This window comes from Scyliorhinus canicula, chromosome 1 (assembly GCF_902713615.1).
Source record: "Scyliorhinus canicula chromosome 1, sScyCan1.1, whole genome shotgun sequence".
In the NCBI taxonomy this organism is placed as follows: Eukaryota; Metazoa; Chordata; class Chondrichthyes; order Carcharhiniformes; family Scyliorhinidae; genus Scyliorhinus; species Scyliorhinus canicula.
Genome location: NC_052146.1, coordinates 10,141,488 through 10,168,205, shown reverse-complemented (window position 1 = coordinate 10,168,205; position 26,718 = coordinate 10,141,488). Strand labels below are relative to the sequence as shown.

General features: G+C 47.9%; 1 protein-coding gene across 2 annotated transcripts; it reads left to right on the top strand.

The window, feature by feature from the left end:
• The first annotated feature begins 1,635 nt into the window (after positions 1 to 1,635).
• On the top strand, positions 1,636 to 26,063 carry pgam5 (PGAM family member 5, serine/threonine protein phosphatase, mitochondrial). Of its 2 annotated transcripts, none has more exons than XM_038807831.1 (6): positions 1,636 to 1,855; positions 11,058 to 11,233; positions 13,759 to 13,884; positions 16,937 to 17,025; positions 18,391 to 18,521; positions 25,413 to 26,063. In XM_038807831.1, exons 1-6 carry the CDS (start codon positions 1,674 to 1,676, stop codon positions 25,558 to 25,560), a joined length of 852 nt encoding a protein of 283 aa, XP_038663759.1. In that variant the 5' UTR covers positions 1,636 to 1,673; the 3' UTR covers positions 25,561 to 26,063. The 2 variants fall into 2 exon arrangements, with proteins under 2 accessions (XP_038663759.1, XP_038663660.1); XM_038807732.1 differs by having other exon boundaries at positions 18,388 to 18,521.
• Positions 26,064 to 26,718: the final 655 nt, after the last annotated feature.

Sequence of the window (26,718 nt, the reverse complement as noted above, 5' to 3'; positions counted from 1 at the left end):
GGCCTTCAGCAGGTGCGCTCTATCTGGTCGGTAAAAGTGCGGCTTGCACTCCGCGCAGACTTGGCAGTCTCTGGTGACGGTCCTGACCTCCTCAATGGAGTAGGGCAGGTTGCGGGCCTTGACAAAATGGAAGAACCGGGTGACCCCCGGTTGGCAGAGGTCATAGCGGAGAGCCCGAAGTTGGTCCACCTGTGCGCTGGCACATGTACTGTGGGATAGGGCATCGGGGGGCTCATTGAGCTTCCCCGGGCGATACAAGATCTCATAGTTGTAGGTGGAGAGCTCGATCCTCCACCTCAAGATCTTGTCATTATTGATCTTTCGGAGGCATGGAGGTGCGAGAAAAGAAGGCCACGGGCCTGCCCGCCTGGTTGAGCATGGCGGCCAGGGCCACGTTCGATGCATCGCTCACCACTTGGAAGGGGAGGGACTCGTCGACCGCATGCATCGTGGCCGTGGCGATGTCCGCCTTGATGTGGTTGAAGGCCTGGCGGGCCTCAGCCGACAGGGGAGAAACTGTGGACGTGATGAGTGGGCGGGCCTTGTCCGCATAATTAGGGACCCACTGGGCATAATATGAGAAAAACCCCAGGCATCGTTTCAGGGCCTTGGGGCAGTGGGGGAGGGGGAGTTCCAGGAGGGGGCGCATGCGGTCGGGATCGGGCCCTAAGACTCCATTTTTCAATTCGTAGCCAAGGATGGCTAAGCGGTTGGTGCGGAACACGCATTTCTCCTTATTGTATGTGAGATTAAGGCGTTTGGCAGTATGGAGGAATTTTTGGAGGTTTGTGTAGTGGTCCTGCTGATTGTGGCCGCAGATGGTGACGTTATCTAGGTACGGGAAGGTGGCCCGCAGCCTGTACTGGTCAACCATTCGGTCCATCTCTCGCTGGAAGACCGAGACCCCATTGGTGACGCCGAAGGGAACCCTAAGGAAGTGATAGAGGTGTCCATCTGCTTCAAACGCAGTGTATTGGCGGTCCTCCGGGCGGATGGGAAGCTGGTGGTAGGCGGACTTCAAGTCGACTGTGGAAAAGACTCGATACTGCGCAATTTGATTGAGCATGTCAGAAATGCATGGGAGGGGGTACGCGTCGAGCTGCGTGTACCGATTGATGGTCTGACTGTAGTGAATGACCATCCTGTGCTTCTCCCCAGTCTTCACCACCGCTACCTGAGCTCTCCGGGGGCTGTTGTTGGCCTCAATGATCCCCTCCCACAGAAGCCGTTGGACCTCAGACTTGATGAAGGTCCTGTCCTGGGCGCTGTACCGTCTGCTCCTAGTGGCGACGGGTTTGCAGTCTGGGGTGAGGTTCGCAAACAGGGAAGGTGGATCGACCTTGAGGGTCGTGAGGCCGTAGATGGTGAGGGGGGGGGGGGGGGGGAGTAGGGGTCCGCCGAATTTCAGCTTTGGGGGGGGGGGGGGGGGGGTTCCTGCTGGAGGGGGTTCCTGGGGGGGGGAGGGGGGTTCCTGTATCAGTCCTGGGCCCACAGGGGGAAATTTGAGTTTATGGGGGGGATGGAAGGGGGAGGAGGCGGCGGTTAAAATTCACCGGAAGTCCCCTTACGTCATTTGTCCGCCTCCGCAGCCGGAAGTGTGCCCTCTGCTTCCCGTTCCCCCGGTAACCCGGGCCGGGTAGATTAGTTCCGGGCCCCGCTCTCTCTTTCCCCCGATGGCGTTCCGGAAAGCCTTCCAGGTGGCCTGCGGCATCGCCGGCACGGCGGCCGTGGTGGTGGCGGCGGCGGCCACCAGCCAGCGGCGCGGCGAGGGCAGGGTCGAGGCGGCGGCGAGCTGGAGCCCGAGTGTGGGCCTGGAGCAGCGAGGCGGTGCCGGCTGGGACTCCAACTGGGACAAGTGAGTGCGGGAGAGGCCCAGGCCCCAGGCCCAGTGCACCCTCCCCCCGGGGACCCTCCCCCCGAGACCGGGGACCCTCCCCCCGAGACCGGGGACCCTCCCACCGAGACCCCGGCCCCGGTGACCTTCCCCCTGGGTCCGAGTCCCCTAGTCCCCGGCCCCAGGGCGAGAGGGCTGCTCTGTGGGAGGTGAACTGACCAATAGTTATCCCTAAACAACTGATCGTTAGCACATTGCTCTTTGTGGGAGCTTGCTGTGTAAATCGGGGAATTGCTATGTACATTGGGGGCGTGTGTACATTGGGGGCTTGTGTACATTGGGGGCTTGCTGCGTACATTGGGGGCTTGCTGCGTACATTGGGGGCTTGTGTACATTGGGGGCTTTTGTACATTGGGGGCTTGCTGCGTAGATTGGGGGCTTGCAGCGTAGATTGGGGGCTTGCTGCATACATTGGGGGCTTGCTGCATACATTGGGGGCTTGCTGCGTACATTGGGGGCTTGCTGCGTAGATTGGGGGCTTGCAGCGTAGATTGGGGCTTGCTGCATACATTAGGGGCTTGCTGCGTAGATTGGGGGCTTGCTGCATACATTGGGGGCTTGCTGCGTAGATTGGGGGCTTGCTGCATACATTGGGGGCTTGCTGCGTAGATTGGGGGCTTGCAGCGTACATCGGGGGCTTGCTGTGTACATTGGGGGCTTGCTGCGTAGATTGGGGGCTTGCTGCATACATTGGGGGCTTGCTGCGTAGATTGGGGGCTTGCTGCATACATTGGGGGCTTGCTGCGTAGATTGGGGGCTTGCAGCGTACATTGGGGGCTTGCTGCGTAGATTGGGGGCTTGTGTACATTGGGGGCTTGCTGCATACATTGGGGGCTTGCTGCGTAGATTGGGGGCTTGCTACGTAGATTGGGGGCTTGCTACGTAGATTGGGGGCTTGCTGTGTACATTGGGGGCTTGCTGTGTACATTGGGGGCTTGCTGCGTACATTGGGGGCTTGTGCGTACATTGGGGGCTTGCTGCGTACATTGGGGGCTTGCTGCGTACATTGGGGGCTTGCTGCGTACATTGGGGGCTTGCTGCGTACATTGGGGGCTTGCTGCGTAGATTGGGGGCTTGCTATGTAGATTGGGGGCTTGTTGCGTAGATTGGGGGCTTGTTGCGTAGATTGGGGGCTTGTTGCGTAGATTGGGGGCTTGTTGCGTAGATTGGGGCTTGTTGCGTAGATTGGGGGCTTGTTGCGTAGATTGGGGGCTTGCAGCAAAGATTTAGGGCTTGCTGCGTACACTGGGGGCTTGCTGCGTACATTGGGGGCTTGCTGTGTACATTGGGGGCTTGCTGAGTACATTGGGGGCTTGCTGCGTATGTTGGGGGCTTGCTGTGTACATTGGGGGCTTGCTGCGTACATTGGGGGCTTGCTGCGTAGATTGGGGGCTTGCTGCGTAGATTGGGGGCTTGCTGCGTAGATTGGGGGCTTGCTGCGTAGATTGGGGGCTTGCTGCGTACATTGGGGGCTTGCTGCGTACATTGGGGGCTTGCTGCGTAGATTGGGGGCTTGCTGTGTACATTGGGGGCTTGCTGAGTACATTGGGGGCTTGCTGCGTACATTGGGGGCTTGCTGCGTAGATTGGGGGCTTGCTGCGTAGATTGGGGGCTTGCTGAGTACATTGGGGGCTTGCTGCGTACATTGGGGGCTTGCTGCATAGATTGGGGGCTTGCTGCGTACATTGGGGGCTTGCTGCGTAGATTGGGGGCTTGCTGCGTAGATTGGGGGCTTGCTGTGTACATCGGGGGCTTGCTGCGTACATCGGGGGCTTGCTGAGTACATCGGGGGCTTGCTGCGTATGTTGGGGGCTTGCTGTGTACATTGGGGGCTTGCTGCGTACATTGGGGGCTTGCTGCGTACATCGGGGGCTTGCTGCGTACATCGGGGGCTTGCTGCGTACATTGGGGGCTTGCTGCGTACATTGGGGGCTTGCTGTGTACATTGGGGGCTTGCTGTGTACATTGGGGGCTTCGGGGGCTTGCTGCGTACATGGGGCTTGCTGCGTACATGGGGCTTGCTGCGTACATTGGGGGCTTGCTGCGTACATTGGGGGCTTGCTGCGTACATTGGGGGCTTGCTGTGTACATTGGGGGCTTGCAGCGTACATTGGGGGCTTGCTGCGTACATTGGGGGCTTGCTACATACATTGGGGGCTTGCTGCGTACATTGGGGGCTTGCTGCGTACATTGGGGGCTTGCTACATACATTGGGGGCTTGCTGCGTACATTGGGGACTTGCTGCGTACATTGGGGGCTTGCTGCGTACATTGGGGGCTTGCTGCGTTAATTGTGGGCTTGCTGCATACATTGTGGGCTTGCTGTGTACGTTGGGGGCTTGCTGCGTACGTTGGGAGGCTTGCTACGTACATCGGGGCTTGCTGCGTACGTTGGGGGGCTTGCTGGGTACGTTGGGGGCTTGCTGGGTACGTTGGGGGGCTTGCTGCGTACGTTGGGGGGCTTGCTACGTACATCGGGGCTTGCTGCGTACGTTGGGGGGCTTGCGTACGTTGGGGGCTTGCTGGGTACGTTGGGGGCTTGCTGCGTTAATTGGAGGCTTGTGTAAATCGGGGGTTGCTGTATAAATTGGCTGCCCTGTGTCCTCCATTAGAACAGCAGCTACACTTTTCGGGTGTTTTACACCCGAGTTCATAAAAGGCACTATATGGGCAGCACGGTAGCACAGTGGTTAGCACAGTTGCTTCACAGCTCCAGGGTCCCAGGTTCGATTCCCTGCTGGGTCACTATGTGTGGAGTCTGCACGTTCTCCCCGCGTCTGCGTGGGTTTCCTCCGGTTTCCTCCCACAAGTTCCGAAAGATGTGCTGTTAGGTGAATTGGACATTCTGAATTCTCCCTCTGTGTACCCAAACAGGCGCCAGAGTGTGGCAATTAGGGGTTTTCACAGTAACTTAATTATAGTGTTAATGTAAGCCTACTTGTGACAATAAAGATTATTATTATTATTATTAATAAATAAAAGTTGTTGTTAAGTCCCTCGTAGATCATCTCTCATTCACCTCCTCTGGAGACTCAGATTTCTCTTAGTATCAAAGTTGTTGGTTACCGGGGGATATAGAGCCAAGTCAGAGAGATGGGAATCACAATGCAGATCAGCTATGATCTAATTGAATGGCAGAATGGTCGTGCAGGGGGCAGAATGACCGTCTGCTCGTACTTCCAGAAAGAAAAATATTAAAATGTATACAACTAATGTTGCTGTTCTAAAGGGAAATGTTTTAGTTTTTAAAACATTTTTTATTATTGTCACAAGTAGGCTTACGTTAACAGACTACATTCCGGCGCCTGTTCGGGTACACAGAGGGAGAATTCAGAATGTCCAATTCACCTAACAGCACGACTTTCGGGACTTGTGGGAGGAAACTAGAGGGCCCGGAGAAACTTACGGGGAGAATGTGCAGACTCTGCACAGACAATGACCCAAGCGGGAATCGAACCTGGGACCCTGGTGCTGTGAGGCAACAGTGTTGACCAATGTGCTACTGTGCCACCCCCAAGCTATTATTGTGTTATTAAAATAATATGGTGTCGGTGGAAAGAAGGTCAGAAAATGTTGGAAAATTGGAGCAGGTCTGACAGCGTCTGTGGAGGGAGCTAACGTTTCGAGTCTGGATGACTCTTCAGAGCTGGAGAGAACTGGGAATAGGATGAGATTTATACTGCTAGTGGGTGGGGTGCGGTCCAGCAGCAAGGCTGGATCGAGGGCCAGCAATAGGTGGAGGCTGGGGAGAGATTGACAGAGATGTCATGGACAAAAAGACAGGGAATGTAAACGGTGATGATCATGGCTCAGAAGGGTGCTGATAGTGACACATTCAGAGGTCGGTGCTGGTGGAATTTGAATTAACATAAGAACTAGGAGCAGGAGTAGGCCATCTGGCCCCTCGAGCCTGCTCCGCCATTCAATGAGATCATGTCTGATCATTTGTGGACTCAGCTCCACTTTCCGGCCCGAACACCATAACCCTTAATCCCTTTATTCTTCAAAAAACTCTATCTTTACCTTAAAAACATTTAATGAAGGAGCCTCAACTGCTTCACTGGGCAAGGAATTCCACAGATTCACAACCCTTTGGGTGAAGAAGTTCCTCCTAAACTCAGTCCTAAATCTACTTCCCCTTATTTTGAGGCTATGTCCCCTAGTTCTGCTTTCACCCACCAGTGGAAACAACCTGCCCGCATCTATCCTATCTATTCCCTTCATAATTTTAAATGTTTCTATAAGATCCCCCCTCATCCTTCTAAATTCCAACGAGTACAGTCCCAGTCTACTCAACCTCTCCTCATAATCCAACCCCTTCAGCTCTGGGATTAACCTAGTGAATCTCCTCTGCACACCCTCCAGTGCCAGTACGTCCTTTCTCAAGTAAGGAGACCAAAACTGAACACAATACTCCAGGTGTGGCCTCACTAACACCTTATACAATTGCAGCATAACCTGCCTAGTCTTAAACTCCATCCCTCTAGCAATGAAGGACAACATTCCATTTGCCTTCTTAATCACCTGTTGCACCTGTAAACCAATTTTCTGTGACTCATGCACTAGCACACCCAGGTCTCTCTGCACAGCGGCATGCTTTAATATTTTATTGTTTAAATAATAATCCCGTTTGCTGTTATTCCTACCAAAATGGATAACCTCACATTTATCAACATTGTATTCCATCTGCCAGACCCTAGCCCATTCACTTAACCTATCCAAATCCCTCTGCAGACTTCCAGTATCCTCTGCACTTTTCACTTTGCCACTCATCTTAGTGTCATCTGCAAACTTGGACACATTGCCCTTGGTCCCAACTCCAAATCATCTATGTAAATTGTGAACAATTGTGGGCCCAACACGGATCCCTGAGGGACACCACTAGCTACTGATTGCCAACCAGAGAAACACCCATTAATCCCCACTTTGCTTTCTATTAATTAACCAATCCTCTATCCATGCTACTACTTTACCCTTAATGCCATGCATCTTTATCTCATGCAGCAACCTTTTGTGTGGCACCTTGTCAAAGGCTTTCTGGAAATCCAGATATACCACACCCATTGGCTCCCCGTTATCTACTGCACTGGTAATGTCCTCAAAAAATTCCACTAAATTAGTTAGGCACGACCTGGCCTTTATGAACCCATGCTGCGTCTGCCCAATGGGACAATTTCTATCCAGATGCCTCGCTATTTCTTCCTTGATGATAGATTCCAGCATCTTCCCTACTACCGAAGTTAAGCTCACTGGCCTATAATTTCCTGCTTTCTGCCTACCTCCTTTTTTAAACAGTGGCGTCACGTTTGCTAATTTCCAATCCACCGGGACCACCCCAGAGTCTAGTGAATTTCGGTAAATTATCACTAGTGCATCTGCAATTTCCCTAGCCATCTCTTTTAGCACTCTGGGATGCATTCCATCAGGGCCAGGAGACTTGTCTACCTTTAGCCCCATTAGCTTGCCCATCACTACCTCCTTAGTGATAACAATCCTCTCAAGGTCCTCACCTGTCATAGCCTCATTTCGATCAGTCACTGGCATGTTATTTGTGTCTTCCACTGTGAAGACCGACCCAAAAAACCTGTTCAGTTCCACAGCCATTTCCTCATCTCCCATTATTAAAACTCCCTTCTCATCCTCTAAAGGACCAATATTTACCTTAGACACTCTTTTTTTGTTTGATATATTTGTAAAAACCTTTACTGTCTGTTTTTACATTCTGAGCAAGTTTACTCTCATACTCTATATTACTCTTCTTTATAGCTTTTTAGGTAGCTTTCTGTTGCCCCCTAAAGATTTCCCAGTCCTCTAGTCTCCCACCAATCTTTGCCACTTTATATGCTTTTTCCTTCAATTTGATACTCTCCCTTATTTCCTTAGATATCCACGGTCGATTTTCCCTCTTTCTACCGTCCTTCCTTTTTGTTGGTATAAACCTTTGCTGAGCACTGTGAAAAATCGCTTGGAAGGTTCTCCACTGTTCCTCAACTGTTCCACCATAAAGTCTTTGCTCCCAGTCTACCTTAGCTAGTTCTTCTCTCATCCCATTGTAATCTCATTTGTTTAAACATAAAACACTAGTATTTGATTTTACTTTCTCACCCTCCATCTGTATTTTAAATTCCACCATATTGTGATCGCTCTTTCCGAGAGGATCCCTAACTATGAGATCATGAATCAATCCTGTCTCATTACACAGGACAAGATCTAGGACCGCTTGTTCCCTCGTAGGTTCCATTACATACTGTTCTAGGAAACTATCGCGGATACATTCTATAAACTCCTCCTCAAGGTTGCCTTGACCGACCTGGTTAAACCAATCGACATGTAGATTAACATCCCCCATGATAACTGCTGTACCATTTCCACATGCATCAGTTATTTCTTTGTTTATTGCCTGCCCCACCATAACATTACTATTTGGTGGCCGATAGGCTACTCCTATCAGTGACTTTTTCGCCTTGCTATTCCTGATTTCCACCCAAATGGATTCAACCTTATCATCCATAGCACCGATGTCATCCCTTATTATTGCCCAGGTGTCATCCTTAAATAACAGAGCAACACCACCTCCCTTACCATCCACTCTGTCCTTCCGAATAGTTTGATACCCTTGGATATTTAACTCCCAGTCGTGACCATAGAACATAGAACAGTACAGCACAGAACAGGCCCTTCGGCCCTCGATGTTGTGCCGAGCAATGATCACCCCACTTAAACCCACGTAACTCGTATACCCGTAACCCAACAATCCCCCCATTAACCTTACACTACGGGCAATTTAGCATGGCCAATCCACCTAACCCGCACATCTTTGGACTGTGGGAGGAAACCGGAGCACCCGGAGGAAACCCACGCACACACAGGGAGGACGTGCAGACTCCACACAGACAGTGACCCAGCCGGGAATCGAACCTGGGACCCTGGAGCTGTGAAGCATTGATGCTAACCACCATGCTACCGTGAGGCCCCCATCCTTTAACCATGTTTCAGTAATGGCCACTAAATCATAGTCATTCACGATGATTTGTGCCATCAACTCATTTACTTTATTCCGAATACTACGAGCATTCAGGTAAAGTACACTTATGTTGTTTTTTTTTCTTCTTACCTTTGTTTTGAATCTTAACATCTCCAGTTTTATTCCTTTTAGTATTACTGGGCCTATTCACTGAGCTCCCCTCAGTCACTGTACCTTGTACCGTCGCCCTTTTTGATTTTTGACTATGTCTTCTCTGCCTTGCACTTTTCCCCTTACTTCCTTTTGCTTCTGTCCCTGTTTTACTATCTTCCAACTTCCTGCATCGGTTCCCATCCCCCTGCCACATTAGTTTAAACCCTCCCCAACAGCTCTAGCAAACACCCCCCTTAGGACATCGGTTCCAGTCCTCCCCTTGTGCAGACCGTCCGGTTTGTACTGGTCCCACCTCCCCCAGAACCGGTCCCAATGCCCCAGAAATTTGAATCCTTCCCTCTTGCACCATCTCTCGAGCCACGCATTCATACTATCTATCCTGACATTCCTACTCTGACTAGCACGTGACACTGGTAGCAATCCTGAGATTTCTACCTTTGAGATCCTACTTTTTAGTTTAACTCCTAACTCCCTGAATTCCGCTTGTAGGACCTCATCCCATTTTTTACCTATATCGTTGTATGTACACCACGACAGCTGGCTGTTCACCCCCCCCCCCCCCCCCCCCCCCCCCCCCCCAGAATGTCCTGCAGCCGCTCCGAGTCATCCTTGACCCTTGCACAAGGGATGCACATACCATCCTGGAGTCTCGATTGCGTCCACAGAACCGCCTGTCTATTCCCCTTACGATCGAGTCCCCTATCACTATAGCCCTGCCATTTTTCTTCCTGCCCTGCTGTGCAGCAGAGCCAGCCACGGTGCCATGAACCTTGCTGCTGCCTTCCCCTGGTGAGCCATCTCCCCCAACAGTATCCAAAGCGGTATATCTGTTTTGCAGGGAGATGACCGCAGGGGACACCTGCACTGCCTTCCTACTCTTGCTCTGTCTTTTGGTCACCCATTTGCTATCTCCGTCAGTAACTTTCACCTGCGGTGTGACCAACTCGTTAAACGTGCTATCCACTACCTCCTCAGCATCGCGGATGCTCCAAAGTGAGTCCATCCGCAGCTCCAGAGCCGTCGAGCAGTCCAACAGGAGCTGCAACTGAACACACTTCTTGCACGTGAAAGCCAGGGACTGTGGACGTGTCCCTAAGCTCCCACATCACACACGAGGAGCATGACACGGGTCTGGGATCTCCTGTCATGTCTTAAACCTTAGGTAAACTTATACAACTACAATTTGAAAATAAAAATAAATAAATTAGACAATGAAAAGAAAAACTATCTACCAGTCACTTACCAGGGTTAAAAAGCACCTCCGAAAAAGCACCTTCTCTCACTATGCACCGAATTACCTCACTGCACCAAATTACCAAGTTGCAATTCCCACTCTGGATGTGCCTCACTCCGGCTGTGTCTCCTTGACAAGCGCTGGTGCCTGAGATTCTTCCACTTTGCCGCACAAATTGTTGGTAAAGTCTGCCCGAGTTCAACACAGTTGTGTGGAAGCATTTGTGCTGAAGGGAATTGGTTCTTGTTCAGTGAGTTTAACCAGTTTTGAATCGAAGTGCCTGTGAAGCATTTTGTTGATGGAAAGCAGATTGCTAGGACAGTGGGTTATATTGTAATGCAGATTGCTAGGGCAGTAGGTTATATTGTAATGCAGATTTCTAGGACAGTGGGTTATACTGTAATGCAGATTGCTAGGACAGTGGGTTATATTGTAATGCAGAATGCTAGGACAGTGGGTTATATTGTAATGCAGATTGCTAGGACAGTGGGTTATATTGTAATGCAGATTGCTAGGACAGTGGGTTATATTGTAATGCAGATTGCTAGGACAGTGGGTTATATTGTAATGCAGAATGCTAGGACAGTGGTTTATATTGTAATGCAGAATGCTAGGACAGTGGTTTATATTGTAATGCAGAATGCTAGGACAGTGGGTTATATTGTAATGCAGATTGCTAGGACAGTGGGTTATATTGTAATGCAGAATGCTAGGACAGTGGTTTATATTGTAATGCAGATTGCTAGGACAGTGGGTTATATTGTAATGCAGAATGTATTTCTTTTGTTTCAGGCGGGAACCAATTTCACTTATTAAACCCAACAAGAAAAATAAAGAGGATTCGGATGAATTGTCAACTCAACTTGAAAATTACAAAGTCAAAGCCACAAGGCACATCTTCCTCATCAGACATTCCCAGTACAACCTTTCGGCCTCCACAGACAAAGAGAGAATTCTGACATCGCTGGGTCTGTACTTCACAAATTATTACGCAAGACCATTTGTAAATGATCTTTCTGTTTGTATTCCGTCTTATTTGGTAATGCTTGTCCAAATGTTGTAGAGAAACCAGAGGCCAAATCTTGGAAAAAAGATTGCACTGGTCTTAGGAGAAAGAGTAGAGGACGAATTAGGAAATGCTGGAAATACCCAAACGGTCAGACAATATCAAACAGCGAGAGGAACACGGCATGGTGGTAGTGGTTAGCACTGCTTCCTCACAGTTCCAGGGACCCAGGTTCAATTCCGGCCTCGGGTTACTGTTTGGAGTTTGCACTTTCTCCCCGTGTCTGCGTGGGTTTCCTCCGGGTGCTCTGGTTTCCTCCCACAGTCCAAAGATGTGCCGGTCAGGTGGATTGGCCATGCTAAATTCTCCCTTAGTGTCCAAAAGATTGGGTGGAGTTACTGGATTACATGGATCGGGTGGAGGCGTGGGCTTAAGTAGGGTGCTCTTTCCCAGGGCTGGTGCAGACTCAATAGACCGAATGGCCTCCTTCTGTACTGTAAATTCAATGATTCTATTCTAACTGGGGTGGGGGAGTGGGAGAAAGAACGTGGGGGAAAGTCGTTAATAGAGTAGAGGGCAGGAGAGATTAAATGACTAACGGTCCTGTTTTTAGTTCAGATTTCCAGCACTTGCAATATTTTGCTTTTGGCCTAACTGGACAGTTCTTACAAAGAGCTGGCACAGACGCAATGGGCTGAATAGTCTTCATCTTTGCTGTATTATTCTCTAATTCCACTCCTTGGCCGAAATTCTCCCAACGGGAGACTTAGTTCCGATGCCGGAGTGAAACCCAGAGTGTTTCACTCCGGCGTCGGAGGCCGCTCCTCACGCCCTATTCATCCCCCCGGGGGGCTTGCATCAAAGCGGCGCGCCGGGAATGACGCGGCCGAGGTGACGTCAGCCGCGCATGCGCAGGTTGGCCGGCTCCAACCCGCTCCTCACACCCTATTCTCCCCCCCGGGGGGCGCTTGCGTCAAAGCGGCGCGCCGGGAATGACGTGGCCGGCGGCGCCGAGGTGACGTCAGCCGCGCATGCGCAGGTTGGCCGGCTCCAACCCACGCATGCGTGATTGCCGTCTTCCCCAACGCTGCCCCCGCAAGACACAGCGGCTTGATCTTGCGGGGCGGCGGAGGGAAAAGAGTGCGTCTCTTAGCGACGCCAGCCCGACGATCGGTGGGCACCGATCGGGACCAGTCACCTCATGAGCATGCCCGTGGTGCTCGATCCTCCCTCCGCCCCCCATAGGCCCCACACTTACCTGTCGCGCGCTGTTCATGTCGGCAGCGACCAGGTGTGGTTGCCGCTGGCGTGAACCGGTCGGGTTCGTCAGGCCGCTCGGCCCATCCGGGCCGGAGAATCGCTGGTCGCCGTGAAAAACGGCGATTCTCCGAGCGGCGTGTCGAAAAACGCGACACACCATTTTTGGGGGGTGGGAGAATCATGGGGGCTGCCAGAGCGGCGTGTCGGGATTCGCCCGGCCCTCCCGCGATTCTCCCACCCGTCGTGGGGAGCGGAGAATCGCGCCCCTTGTTTTCGGGTTCCTCCATCACCTCACTCCTGCATGTGTCTATAATCTTATCCAACCTCGCAACCCTTCATCTGCACCCACCTAATTCTGGTATCTTGAACATCCACGATTTTAACCACTCCACCATTGGCAGCCGTTCCTTCAGATGCTGAGGCCTTAAAATCTGGAATTCCCTCTAACACTCTATCTCACTTTCCTTCTGTAAAACCTACTTTTCTAGGAAAGCCAGTTGGTGAAGATGGTACCGGGGCCATCTTTACTCAGTTTTACATCTAATTAAAGAGCGGCACATCAACCTCCCCACGGATCAATGACTATCTCTTCCTGTGAAACCCCAATAATGTCCTCCACCGATATATAATGAATCAGAATTGATACACAATTAACATTCATCTCTTTGATCAAGCTTTGGCCAGGGGCCCTAATATCTCTAACTGTCTCAGTATGTAATGTTTGTTTACAACACTTCTGTGAAGCCCTTTGAAATGTTTTATTATGTTAAAAGGGACTTTTCAATATATTGTTTTGCAGTGAAGAATGCCAGCAAGTTTGGAGCACAGGTGAGAAGATTAGAGAGATTAAATAGAGTGGCAATGATGCCAAACGTGGATTTTAATTGTTGGGAAAAGGTCAATTGTCAAATGAATAAGTTCCACTGTTTTGGGGGCCAGGGTTAAAGGAGAAATAGGAGGAGTGTCCCTTCAAACAGGCAGAGCAATGTTCAGGGCAAAGCTTTGTAGCTTCAGAGGAACAAGGAAGCTGATAGGTCACTATTTACTGTTGCAGCTTGAGAGATGAAATGTGGTGCTTGCCACATGTCACTAATTGTCATCAGTACTTAAAGTGCAGTCCATCAGACATATATTTGAGGGCGTTTGATTTATTAATCGAACAACTTGCAGCATTGTTGGCAATAACCTGGTCGTTATATTCAGGATGAAAATGTTATTTTGTTGCAGGACGTGAACAGGCGGAGTTAACTGGTCAGCGTTTGGCAAGTCTGGGATTGAATTACGACATCTTGATTCACTCCAGTATGACCAGAGCGAAAGAGACTGCGGCGATTATCAGTAAATACCTGCCAGGTGAATCACCCTGAAATGTCTGTCTCGTGAGCACTTTGCTGACCAGCATTTTAAAAAAAATGATTTTTGATAATCCATTATAACACAAAAAATGTTGAAGTTGTGTCTTTTCAGACTCTTCGTATTTAACACCCCATAGTAACTTTAGGTTTATTTACTTTGTCTCTCTCTCCTTTTAAGATGCTTCTGAAACCTGACTCTTGATCACTTCCTTAAATCTCCTTATTTACCGGTGGCAGATTTTGGCTGATAACACTCCTCAGAAGTGCCGTGGGACCGTTTACTATTGTATAGGTGCTATGGAAATGACGGTTGTTGTTTTGCATGTCCATGATGTGCAGATCAATATAACTTCGGGAAAGAGAATGGGAGTAATTTGAAATCTGATGTTTGTTGAGCGTTAATGTGTTTGGGAGGCAGTGGTTAGCACTGCTGCCTCACGGCGCTGAGGACCCGGGTTCGATCCCGGCCCCAGGCCACTGTCCGTGTGGAGTTTGCACATTCTCCCCATGTCTGTGTGGGTCTCATCCCCACAACCCAAAGGTGTGCAGGGTAAGTGGATTGGCCACGCTAAATTGCCCCTTAATTGGAAAAAAACAAATTGGGCACTCTAAATTTATTTTAAAAAATGAGTTTGGGAGGAAAAAGAGAACTTAGTGCTCTGATTCCTAAAGCTCTCCCCCATGAAGGTTTTCCTCACGTCATGGCGGGTCTGTTTTGAACTCCTTGATAGAGATCATTATTATTGTGAAATGAAGGGGCAGTACAGTGGCGCAGTGGTTAGCACTGCTGTCCCATGGCACCGAGGACCCAGATCCGATCCCGGCCCCAGGTCACCCCCACAACCCAAGGATGTGCAGGGTAGGTGGATGGCCATGCTAAAATGCCCTTTAATTTGAAAAAAAAATAATTCGGTAATCTTAATTTTAAAAAAATTATTGTGTAATGAATATCAGGACTGTAGAAGGTGAATTAGATGGACCTTAGAATCCCTACACTGCAGAAGGAGGCCATTTGGCCCATAGAGTCTGCACCGAGCCTCTGAAAGTGCACCCTACCTTGGTCCACCTGCCCGTCCTATCCCTGTAACCCTCTAACCTAACATACACACCGTTGGACACTAACGGGCAATTTATCATGGCCAATCCACCTAACCTGCACATCTTTGGACTGTGGGGGGATACCGCAGCACCCGGAGGAAACGCACAGGGAGAACGTGCAAACTCCACACAGACATTTGCCCGAGGCAGGAATTGAACCCGGGTCCCTGGCGCTGTATGGCAGCAGTGCTAACCACTGTGCCATCCCTTCGTCTAATTTGTTTGTTGTTTAGCAATTCCGTTGCTCCTAGATGTGAAAGGACGACGTTATCTTGGGGTGGGGCATCGACATTTGGTAACCACCTGATTCCAGTTGGTACTTAATTATTTATTTCATTAGTGTCAGCCTGTCACATTTGTGAGCATCCTTGTCTTTGATGTTCAGAAGGATTTTGGTTTAAGTCCGACTCCAAGACTTTAATGCCTAGCCTAGGCTGGCGTCCGGGTGCATTGTGGAGGGAATGCTGTGTTGTCAGAGGTGCCATATCTCAGAGATATTACTTATAGAAGAGCAGAGTTGTCCTCCGTGTGCTCGCCAGTATTTAACCCTCAAATAGCAGCTGGTCATTATCACATTGCTGTTTGTGGGAGCTTGCTGTGCAGAATTTGGCTGGCGCGAATACCTACATTAAAACAGTGACTACACTTCAAATAGTTACTATTTGTCTGTGAAACACTTTATTGAGTTGCCTGGTGGCATGTAAATAAATGCAAGTCTTTTTTTATGCCTTCCAATTTTGGTGACTTGTCAACCTTCTCTGCTTTATCATTTTTATCCCTTCTAATATCTCAGCTATCTCCTCTTTCAAAATGACTTTTGTAAAGTTTTCTCCCTTGGCAAAACAAGTATTAGAAATGATAAACTGTGTGCTGGAGCGGTAGGATTATGGGTAGAAGTTTTGTGTACGGCTTTGGTTTGAAGATAGATTCCTCCTATGGCAGGTCACTGAACCTGGTTAGATCTTTGTGCGGCCTTGACATGGGGCCCACAGCGAGGAGCGGGAGCGTAGGAGCAGTTTCAAGACCTGTGTATTGAGTTAGCTTCCACGTGGGGTTATTCCCTGTGGTTTAACTCAGTACAGAGAGGAAAAAACACATGGACAATCTGGACAAGATGGCTATTTAATCAAGCTTGTTACATGTACACGGGGAACAGACTGGATATCTGCCAAGATCTGTTCTGCCGAACAAAGATCAGAACACAGTACTTACACACGTTCAAAAATCAATAGCCCACCCCAGTTGGACGGGATCCAATCCCTGAAGCTGCTACGTTTAAACTTATCCAATAGAATTGCAAGCAGTGTTTAAACTTCACCCAATAGAATTGCAAACAGCGCAGGATTGATCCTCATCCTGACAGCTCTGCTTACTAGTAATTTTCTGTGCATTCATTGTCTGCGAAAAGCAGGACAGCAAAACCAGCTTCCTGCATTGTTTCACAAAGACAAGATATCAGAAGTGACATCCTTTTGGTCAAGTTAGCTATCCTAAATCCCATTTGATTACTTATTACTGCTATATCCTAAAAAATACATGTTTAATGGTTAATAATGATTACTCAGTCCTATTATTCATCTAGCTCACCAGGATAAATCGCTGGCTTTTAAAGCAGACCAAGCAGGCCAGCAGCACGGTTAGATTCCCGTACCAGCCTCCCCGGACAGGCGCCGGAATGTGGCGACTAGCGGCTTCATTGTAACACAGTAACTTCATTGAAGCCTACTCGTGACAATAAGTGATTTTCATTTCATTTTTCAATCCTTAATAAAGTAACTTCTGTAAAACTACTCTAATGGCATGCTAACTATTCAGTTTTAAGAGGTATCATCGCTGAACCCCCCCACCCTCTGAGAGGTACCAGGAAAAACGAGCAAGTAGTGTTTATTCTGTATTGTTTGGATGTGATATTATTAATCTTTGTACTGAGAACATTCTATGCTGGATTCTAGATTTGGAAATTATGAGTTGCGACTTGCTAAGGGAAGGAGCACCGATTGAACCAATCCCACCAGTCAGCCATTGGAAACCCGAGGCTATGGTAAGAATGAAGCTTGGAGTGATCTCCATTAAACGACTTCTGCTGTAAAATTCCAATCGAAATCAAAACATGCTCGCCCCACTGGTACAGTGCAGTTAATAGTTATTCAGCCTCCATATATATAAACTTCTTGGCAAGTTTCTTTTTTAAAGAGCCTCATGCTGTTGTAAAGCCAGGTGGATCTAAGAGTCTTCATTAACCCAAAAATACTCAACACTAAATAGGTACAGGAGTACGCCCCCCCCCCCGCCCCCCAAAATCCTGTTGCACCAATTAATGAGACTGTTGTTATTTCTGTTGGGGATAGCATTCAGCAATCCAGACACCTGTTAGTTTTAGAAATGTAACAAAAGGAATATTGAACGAGTCTGTCCAGCCGCACCACCATGACTTCTGTTGCCGCTCTGCTGGTCTCTGGATAACAGTTTGAGCCGTATGAAATGATACAGGAAAATAATGGCAGTACTATTGGTTGACATTAAATGCACAAGAAATGGGGATTTACAAGCACCTGCTAACTTGGAGAACTATCGTCCACGAATAGGAAAAATAACATTAATCTGCCCAAGAACACCTTGCCTAGTAGCACTGTTAAACCTAGGTCAGAAGTTCATTGGTTCAAGCCTCAATCCATAAACTTGAATACGCAATCGATTGATGCCAGTGCGGTACTAAGGGAGTGCTAGACTGCCAGAGGTGCTGTCTTTGGGAAATGTTAAACTGAGGTGTTAGGTGTTATCTACCTGTCTTTCTAACTTTTTGAAAGAAGCTGGCAACTTCAGGTGTCCTGGCAAACAGCCATGCATCAACCAACGTAATGCAAAAATGTCAATTGGCCATTTATCTCATTGCTGTTTAAATTTGCTACCGTGTTTGCATACAGGTGACGTGATCTCAGAAAATATTCATTGGCTGAAGTGTTTGGAGATATTCTGAGGCACCGGCGTAAATGCAAATTCTTTCTGTAACTGATGAGATTCAGGAGTTTCACACAGGATAATACCTTTTCCTAATGTGATATGCTTTTATCATTGGCCCCTGATCCAGCCCCACTGCTCCATTCCCCCCCCCTCCCACTACAGTATAAATTCAACCCCATTTCCAGTTCTTTCCAGCTTTGACAAAGAGCCATCCAGACTCGAAACGTTGGCTCCCTTCTCTCTCCACAGGTGCTCAGACCTGCTGAGATTGTCCAGCATTTTCTATTTCTGTTTATGATTTTATGCACTATTTTAGTTGAAATGTTGTCATGAATGGGTTTTGTTAACATGTGTATCCAGATACTGCTTCATTAATTTTCTGAGTTTGAGCAGTCAGACTGCACGCAAGGCTGTGGCTTACATGTTGTTAAAATGTCCTCAGCAGTATCATGAAGATGGTGCCAGGATAGAAGCTGCCTTCCGTCGCTACATCCACCGGGCAGACCTGAAACAAGAGAGCGATAGTTACGAGATCATCGTCTGTCATGCAAACGTTATCCGTTATTTTGTTTGCAGGTAATTGTTTAATGTTCTGAGTTATTACGGCTCTGACTGGAGATAGTGTGAAATGTTTATACTTGACAGTGAATTTACGAATAACTATTAGCTCCATTGAGTCCCAATTGCATGAAGTCTGTGCGGAGTCTCCACATCCTCCCCGTGTGTGCGTGGGTTTTCTCCGGGTGCTCCGGTTTCCTCCCACAGTCCAAAGATGTGCGGGTTAGGTGGATTGGCCATGATAATATAGAACATAGAACAGTACAGCACAGAACAGGCCCTTCGGCCCTCAATGTTGTGCCGAGCCATGATCACCCTACTTAAACTCACGTATCCACCCTATACCCGTAACCCAACAACCCACCCCCCCCCCCCCCCCCCCCCCCCCCCCCCCCCCCAACCTTACTTTTATTAGGACACTACGGGCAATTTAGCATGGCCAATCCACTTAACCCGCTATCAGATGTAGCAGTCAAATTTCTAACCTCACTGCACCACACCAGGCTTTTATCTGATGGTGTGTTTTTTGAACCGGAAACAGTGTTTGCTATTTCAGTAAACTAATGGAAGTCATTATGGAGCCCAGAAACCTATAGAACATAGAACAGTACAGCACAGAACAGGCCTTTCGGCCCTCAATGTTGTGCCGAGCCATGATCACCCTACTCAAACCCACATATCCACCCTGTACCCGTAACCCAACAACCCCCCCTTAACCTTACTTTTATTAGGACACTATGGGCAATTTAGCATGGCCAATCCATCTAACCCGCACATCTTTGGACTGTGGGAGGAAACCGGAGCACCCGGAGGAAACCCACGCACACAGGGGGAGGACGTGCAGACTCCACACAGACAGTGACCCAGCCGGGAATCGAACCTGGGACCCTGGAGCTGTGAAGCATTTATGCTAACCACCATGCTACCCTGCTGCCCCCTGCTACCCTGCTGCCCCCTACTACCCTGCTGCCCCCATAATGCAAAGTGCAGAACATAAATTGCCCATAATGTCCAAAATTGCCTTTAGTGTTGGGTGGGGTTGCTGAGTTATAGGGATAGCGTGGAGGTGTTGACCTTGGGTGGGGTGCTCTTTCCAAGAGCCGGTGCAGGCTCGGTGTGCCGAATGGCCGCCTCCTGCACTGTAAATTCTATGTAAACACCAGTGTGATAATGTTGACAAATGCATTTAATTTGTATCCGTCTAAAAGTCTGCTGTCTATCAAGTCTTTCCTTCACACTTCCTGTAACATGCGTCACGCCTCTTCAGTAATGCTTAGAATTTGTTTTAATGCTGTTTCAGAATTATGGCAGCAATGAGGCACTTCAGTTATGTGAGGAAACTGGGATTGACCACTGCAGGGGAGATTTGATGGAAGTGTTCCAAGATCTTGAGGGATTTAATAGAGTAAATGAGAAACTGTTTCCAGTGGGAGGAATGGTAATGAGGAGCCACAATTTTAATCTCTTGCCCTAAAGACCACAGTGCAGCACTGTCTCAGTACTGCTCTGGGAGTGGACCACCTGGATTATAGAGTCAAAGAGTTTTAAAGAACAACACAAGGCCCATCGTGTCTGTGACAACCATCGAACACCTATCCTAATCCCATTTTTCAGCACTTAGTCCGTAGATGATCCTGGACAAGACCACACAGTTGCTAGGATATCAGACAGAACCACCAATATTTTATTGCATTGGTAAGACTGTGAGGAAAGGATCCTTGCTCCAGGAGTGATTTCAAGCACAAATAGGGACATGGTGCATTGAAACAAACTTTTATTACTAACACAGGGTGAGCTGCCTCTGGGCAGCTCAATCCACTTGTAGCACTTGTGGCTTCACAGCGCCAGGGTCCCAGGTTCGATTCCCCGCTGAGTCACTGTCTGTGCGGAATCTGCACGTTCTCCCCGTCTCTGCCTGGGTTTCCTCCGGGTGCTCCGGTTTCCTCCCACAGTCCAAAGACGTGCAGGTTAGGTGGATTGGCCATGATAAATTGCCCTTAGTGACCAAAAAGGTTAGATGGGGTTATTGGGTTACGGGGATAGGGTGGAAGTGAGGGCTTAAGTGGGTTGGTGCAGACTCGATGGGCCGAATGGCCTCCTTCTGCATTGTATCTATGTTCTGTTCTGTCAAGAGCAACTGAATGGCTTTCTAGGTGTGATGAGAAAGGGGATTATATTTAATATTTTGTGAAGCAGGCTTGTGTGTGAACATAATTTAATGAAGCTGGGGACTGATTGTGTACAATATAGGTGTTAAAGCCATGCATTTGAAGTAACAACGACAAGTTAATTTTGTATAAGTAAATAAGCGGGTAGAAGTTTGCACGAGGAGATAAATGAGGGTTTGATTGTTCAAACTGTTAAATTTCGGAAGGGAGTAAGAGGGTTTACAACTTGGAAAAAATTATACGACAAAGTTATTAAATTTCATTTGACCCTAGTGTGGATGAAATAGGAAGAACATGAAAGATTTTTATATTCTGGGAAAGTGAAGTTTCAAAGAGTGGACATTGGAAGCAAAGATGAAAGAAATAAAGGTAGTTGAGAGCTGTGTTTGGGACTGGGCGTGTGACACCTCCTGGTGTTGCTCCATGATGGAAAAAAGAGCTCAGGCAACCATTCCAGTAATAAACAGACCTTTCCTACAACGGCAGTGTGTTTGCCTTGTGGTATTAAACATCTATAAAGGGATTGTTGCCTAAAGAGTGTTTGCTTGTGAGTCTCACAAAGTGGGAAGTCTTTTGGGGGGAATGTTTGTAAGATTAATTTTAACTGTGTAATTGTAATCTTGTGTCCTTAAGTTTTCTTTTCTTAATACTTAATGTTTAACATCCCAATTTCTGGCTTCTGAATTCAGTAAACCTATCTACTTGTGGTCAAGTTTCCCTTTGGTATTTGGATGCGCGGCAATTACCATCTGCCTGATCATAACATGGGTCCTTTCAGAGGGCTGAGAAGAGTTATAAGACCATAAAATATAGGAGCAGAATTAGGCCATTCGACCCATTGAGTCTGCTCTAGGTCTGAAATGTTTCTCATCCACAGTCTCCTGCCTCCTCCCTGTAATCCCTGATCCCCTTATTAATCAAGAACCTCTCTATCACTGTATTAAAGACACTCGTTGGCTTGGTCTCCACAGCCTTCTGCAGCTCAGAGTTCCACAGATTCACCACTGTCTAGCTTAAGAAATTCCTCTTCTCAGTTTTAAAGGCACATCCCTTAAGTTTGCGGCTGTGTCCTCGGGTTCTGGTTTCTTCTACCAGTGGAAACATCTTCATCACGTCCACTCTATCCAGGCCTCTCGGTATTCTGTAAGTTTCAATAAGATCCCCCCCCTCATCCTTCTAAAATCAATCGAGGACAGACCCAGAGTCCTCAACCGCTCCTCATATGACAAGCTCTTCATCCCGGGGATCATTCCAGTGAACCTCCTCTGGACCCTTTCCAAGGCCCCAGCACATTCTTCCTTAGATACGGGGCCCAAAACTGCTCACAATACTCCAAATGGGGTCTGACCAGAGCCTTACACAGCCTCAGAAGTACATCCCTGGTCTTGTATTCTAGCCCTCTCGACATGAATGCTAACATTGCATTTGCCTTCCTAACTGCCGACTGAACATGCACATCAACCTTAAGAGAATCGTGAGGCAGGAGACTGTGGATGAGAAACATTTCAGACCTAGAGCAGACTCAATGGGTCGAATGGTCTAATTCTGCTCCTATATTTTATGGTCTTATAACTCTTCTCAGCCCTCTGAAAGGACCCATGTTATGATCAGGCAGATGGTAATTGCCGCGCATCCAAATACCAAAGGGAACTAAGATCCTTTGTGCTTCATATTTCCGAAGCCTTGTCCCATTTAGAAAATAGTCTCTGCTTCTATTCTTCCCACCAAGTGCATAATCTCACTTTTCCACATTATATTCCATTTGCCACTTCTTTGCCCACTCTCCTAGCCTGTCCAAATCCTTCTGCAACCTCCCTGCTTCCTTAACACTAACTGTCCGTCTCCAGATCTTTTTTAAAAATAATAATCTTTATTGTCACAAGTCGGCTTACATTAACACTGCAATAAGTTACTGTGAAAAGCCCCTAGTCACCACATTCCGACGCCTGTTCGGGTACACAGAGGGAGAAATCTGAAGGTCCAAATTACCTAACAGCGCGTCTTTTGGGACTTGTGGGAGGAAACCAGAGCACCCGGAGGAAACCCACGCAGACACGGGGAGAACGTGCAGATTCCACACGGACAGTGACCCAAGCTGGCAATCAAACCTGGGACCCTGGAGCTGTGAAGCAACAATGCTCAGCACTGTGCTACTGTGCCTCCATTCCTCCTTCCTCACCTCATACATTTCCACATTGAATTCCATCTGCAACTTCTTTGTCCAATCTCCGAGCCTGTCCAAGTCCTTCTGCAGCCCGCCCTGCTTCGTAAATACTACCTGTCCCTCTGCATATCTTTGGATCATCTACAAACTTAGCAACAGTGCCTTCAGTTCCTTCTCCAGATCGATAATGTATATCGTGAATATATATATATATCCCAACACTTTTTTTGTTTTTTTTGCAATTAAGGGGCAGTTTGGCGTGGCCAATCCACCTAACCTGCACATCTTTGGATTGTGGGGGTGAGACCCACGCAGACACGGGGAGAATGTGCAAACTCCACACACAGTGACCTCGGGTCCGGATCGAACCCGGGTTCCCGGTGCTGTGAGGCAGCAGTGCTAACCACTGTGCCGACACTGACCCCTGCGGAAAACTGCTAGTCACTGGCTGCCATCCTGAAAAGGGCATCTTTATTCCCACTCTCTGCCAGGAGCCAATCCCCTATCCATGTCAGTACCATGTCCCGAATACCATGGGCTCCTACCTTATTCAGCAGCCTCCTTATTGATCCATTGTCAAAGGCCTCTGGAAATCCAAATAGATCCCGTCCACTGGTTCACCTTTGTCTAATTTCCTCGTTTCTCCTCAAAGAATCCGTGCTGGCTCAGTCTATTTTACCATGCACTTCCAAATATTCTGCACCCGACTTCAGTAATTCCTGAAAGATCACCATCAATGCCTCCACAAACTCCTCAGCTATCTCCTTCAGAACCCTGGGGCGTAGTCCATCCAGTCCAGGTGATTTATCCACATTCAGACCTTTGTTTCCCCAGCACCTTCTCCTTAGTGATGGCTACTACACACGCCTCTCTGTCCCCTGACTCTCTTAAAGTTCTGGTATCCCACTGGTGTCTACCACTATGAAAACTGATGCAAAGTACCAATTCAGTTCCTCTGCCATTTATTTGTTCCCTATTACTACTTCTCCTTCCTCATTTTCCAGTGGTCCAATGTCCATTCTTACCTCTGGTTTCCCACTAATCCTCGCCACCTTGAATACTTTCCCTTGTCAGCCATGTTTCCTCCTCCTTGGAATGAATTTCTCCTGAATAACTCCCAAAAATTCCTGCCATTGCTGATCCACTGTCTTCCCTGCTAGGTTCCCGCTTCCAAATCAACCCTGGCCATGTCATTGTAGTTACCTAAATTTAATTGTAATACCGTTACATCGGATTTCAGGTTCTCCCTCTCAAACTGTAGGGTAAATTTGATTATATTGTGGTCACTACCCCCTAAGGGTTCCTTCATCTTAAGGTCCCTAATGAAATCTGCCTCATTAATAATAATAATCTTTTAGTGCCACGCTACATTAACACTGCAATGAAGTTTTTTAAAACTAAATTTAGAGTGCCCAATTTTTTCCAATTAAGGGGCAATTTAGCGTGGCCAATCCACCGATCCTGCACATCTTTTGGGTTGTGGGGGTGAAACCCACGCAAACACAGGGAGAATGTGCAAACTCCACACAGACAGTGACCCAGAGCCGGGATCGAACCCGGGGCCTCAGCGCCGTAGGCAGCAATGCTAAACACTGCAATGAAGTTAATGTGACAATCCCCTCGTCGCCACATTCCGGCGCCTGTTCGGGTACACCGAGGGAGAATTCAGAATGTCCAATCCACCCAACACACAAGTCTTTCGGGAATTGTGGGAGGAAACCGGAGCGCACGGAGGAAACCCACGCAGACACGAGGAGAACGTGCAGACAGTGACCCAAGCTGGGAACCGAACCAGGGTCCCTGGCGCTGTGAAGCAACAGTGCTAACCATTGTGCTACCGTGCACACATCACCAAATCTAGAATTGCCTGTTCCCTAGTGGGCTCTACCACAAGTTGCTCCAGAAAACAATCTCATAGATATTTCACAAATTGCTTTTCTTGGGATCAGCTACCAATCTGATTTTCCCAGTTCATCTCCATATTGAAGTCCCCCATGATTATTGTAATATTGCCTTTCTATCTCCTGATTTTTTTCTGCCCCACATCCTGGCTATTGCTCGGGGCCTGTACGTAACTCCAATCAGGGTATTTTTTCCTTTGCGATTCTCCATTCTACAGATTCTATCTCATTTCTTACTAACAATGCCAACCCCACTCCTTTCAATAGGACACATTTACTTGGATGTTTAGATCCAAGCCCTGACCTTGTGTGATGCCCACAACATTGTACCTGCCCATTTCAATGTGCTCAATAAGCTCATTGACCTTGTTTTACTGTGTGCATTAAAATACAATACCCTCAGTTACGCATTGACCACAATCACATTATTTTGGGTCTGGACTCGCGTGAAGATCGGATAGAGACAGGAAATTTCTGTCCCTAAAGGACATTAATTAGTGAACCAGTTGGGTTTTTTTTATTAGTTAATTGATTGCGTTTAAATTCACCAGCTGCATTGGAAGGACTTGAACTGGTATTTCTGCCTTGCTCTCTAGGTAGCTGTCTAGTAACATTACTGTATTCACCAGGGGTCATAAATTATCCAGTAATCAGTTTCTTTCTCTCTTTTCTGTAGAGCTTTGCAGTTCCCTCCAGAAGGATGGTTGAGGATGTGTCTCAACAATGGCAGTATCACCTGGCTCACGATCCGCCCTAATGGCAGGGTCGCACTCAGAACGTTAGGCGACTCGGGCTTCATGCCCCCTGACAAACTGACTCGCTAAAACAAAACTGCTGCTTGTTATTTGGAAATCTCGTGCTTCACTTTCACCGTGCAAAATGTTGTCTAATACTTGAAATGATATATGTATTGTCACTGTCAGTTTAGAACAATATTCACAGATTTTTATTTTAATTATTTTCCTAATTTTCTGTAAATTTTAATCAAACCCTGAATCCCGAATGTGTGTGTGTGTGTGTATGGAATTTAATTAATCAATGTTGATTCATTTTGACTGATAAGTGCACACGATGTCTCTTCCTGTGTGACTGTGTTTCTATTCTCTTACCTCATCTTGTAACCTTGTTAAGAAATAGTAAAACTTAACTTGGAGGGATGCAAAGCCTGGTCCGGAGTGTCTTTATCACTGCACCGGTACTTGCTTTTTAAAAAAATAATGCACATTAAGGGTGCTTGGCCTGTAAATCAGTTGCTTTTTCTGAATTATATACAGCAGACACCATTTATTGACGCAAGACCCCTAACTGGCAATGCAACTTATCTTGTTTTACAGCGATTAATGGTTTATCAGTGAGGCATGATAATTGGGATTGCAGCTACCCTTGTCTGCACTGTTGGCTGATCTAAACCAGTAATGTGTGTGGCGGGGGAGAAGAGAGAGAGAGAGAGAGAACGGTTGTGGATCTGGCTGCAGTGCCCCTGAAGCAGGCTGTTCAACTACAGTCAACACCCACATGAAATGGGCAGCACGGTAGCACAAGTGACTATCACTGTGGCTTCACAGTGCCAGGGTCCCAGGTTCCGATTCCCCGCTGGGTCACTGTGCGGAGTCTGCACCTTCTCCCCGTGTCTCCGTGGGTTTCCTCTAGGTGCTCCGGTTTCCTCCCACAGTCCAAAGACGTGCAGGTTAGGTGGATTGGCCATGATAAATTACCTTTAGTGTCCAAAAAGGTTAGATGAGGTTATTGGGTTACGGGGATAAGGTGGAAGTGAGGGCTTAAGTGGGTCGGTGCAGACTCGATGGGCCAAATGGCCTCCTTCTGCACTGTATGTTCTATGAAATATGGTGATCGGATCAGGTGCTTCACAACCAATGAATTAATTTTGAAAAAGTTACTCTTATACAATGCCTTGATGCCTTCAAGTGAAGGTGGGTTCAATAAATGCTTTAATAATCAGTGAGACAAATGGTAATTGATGA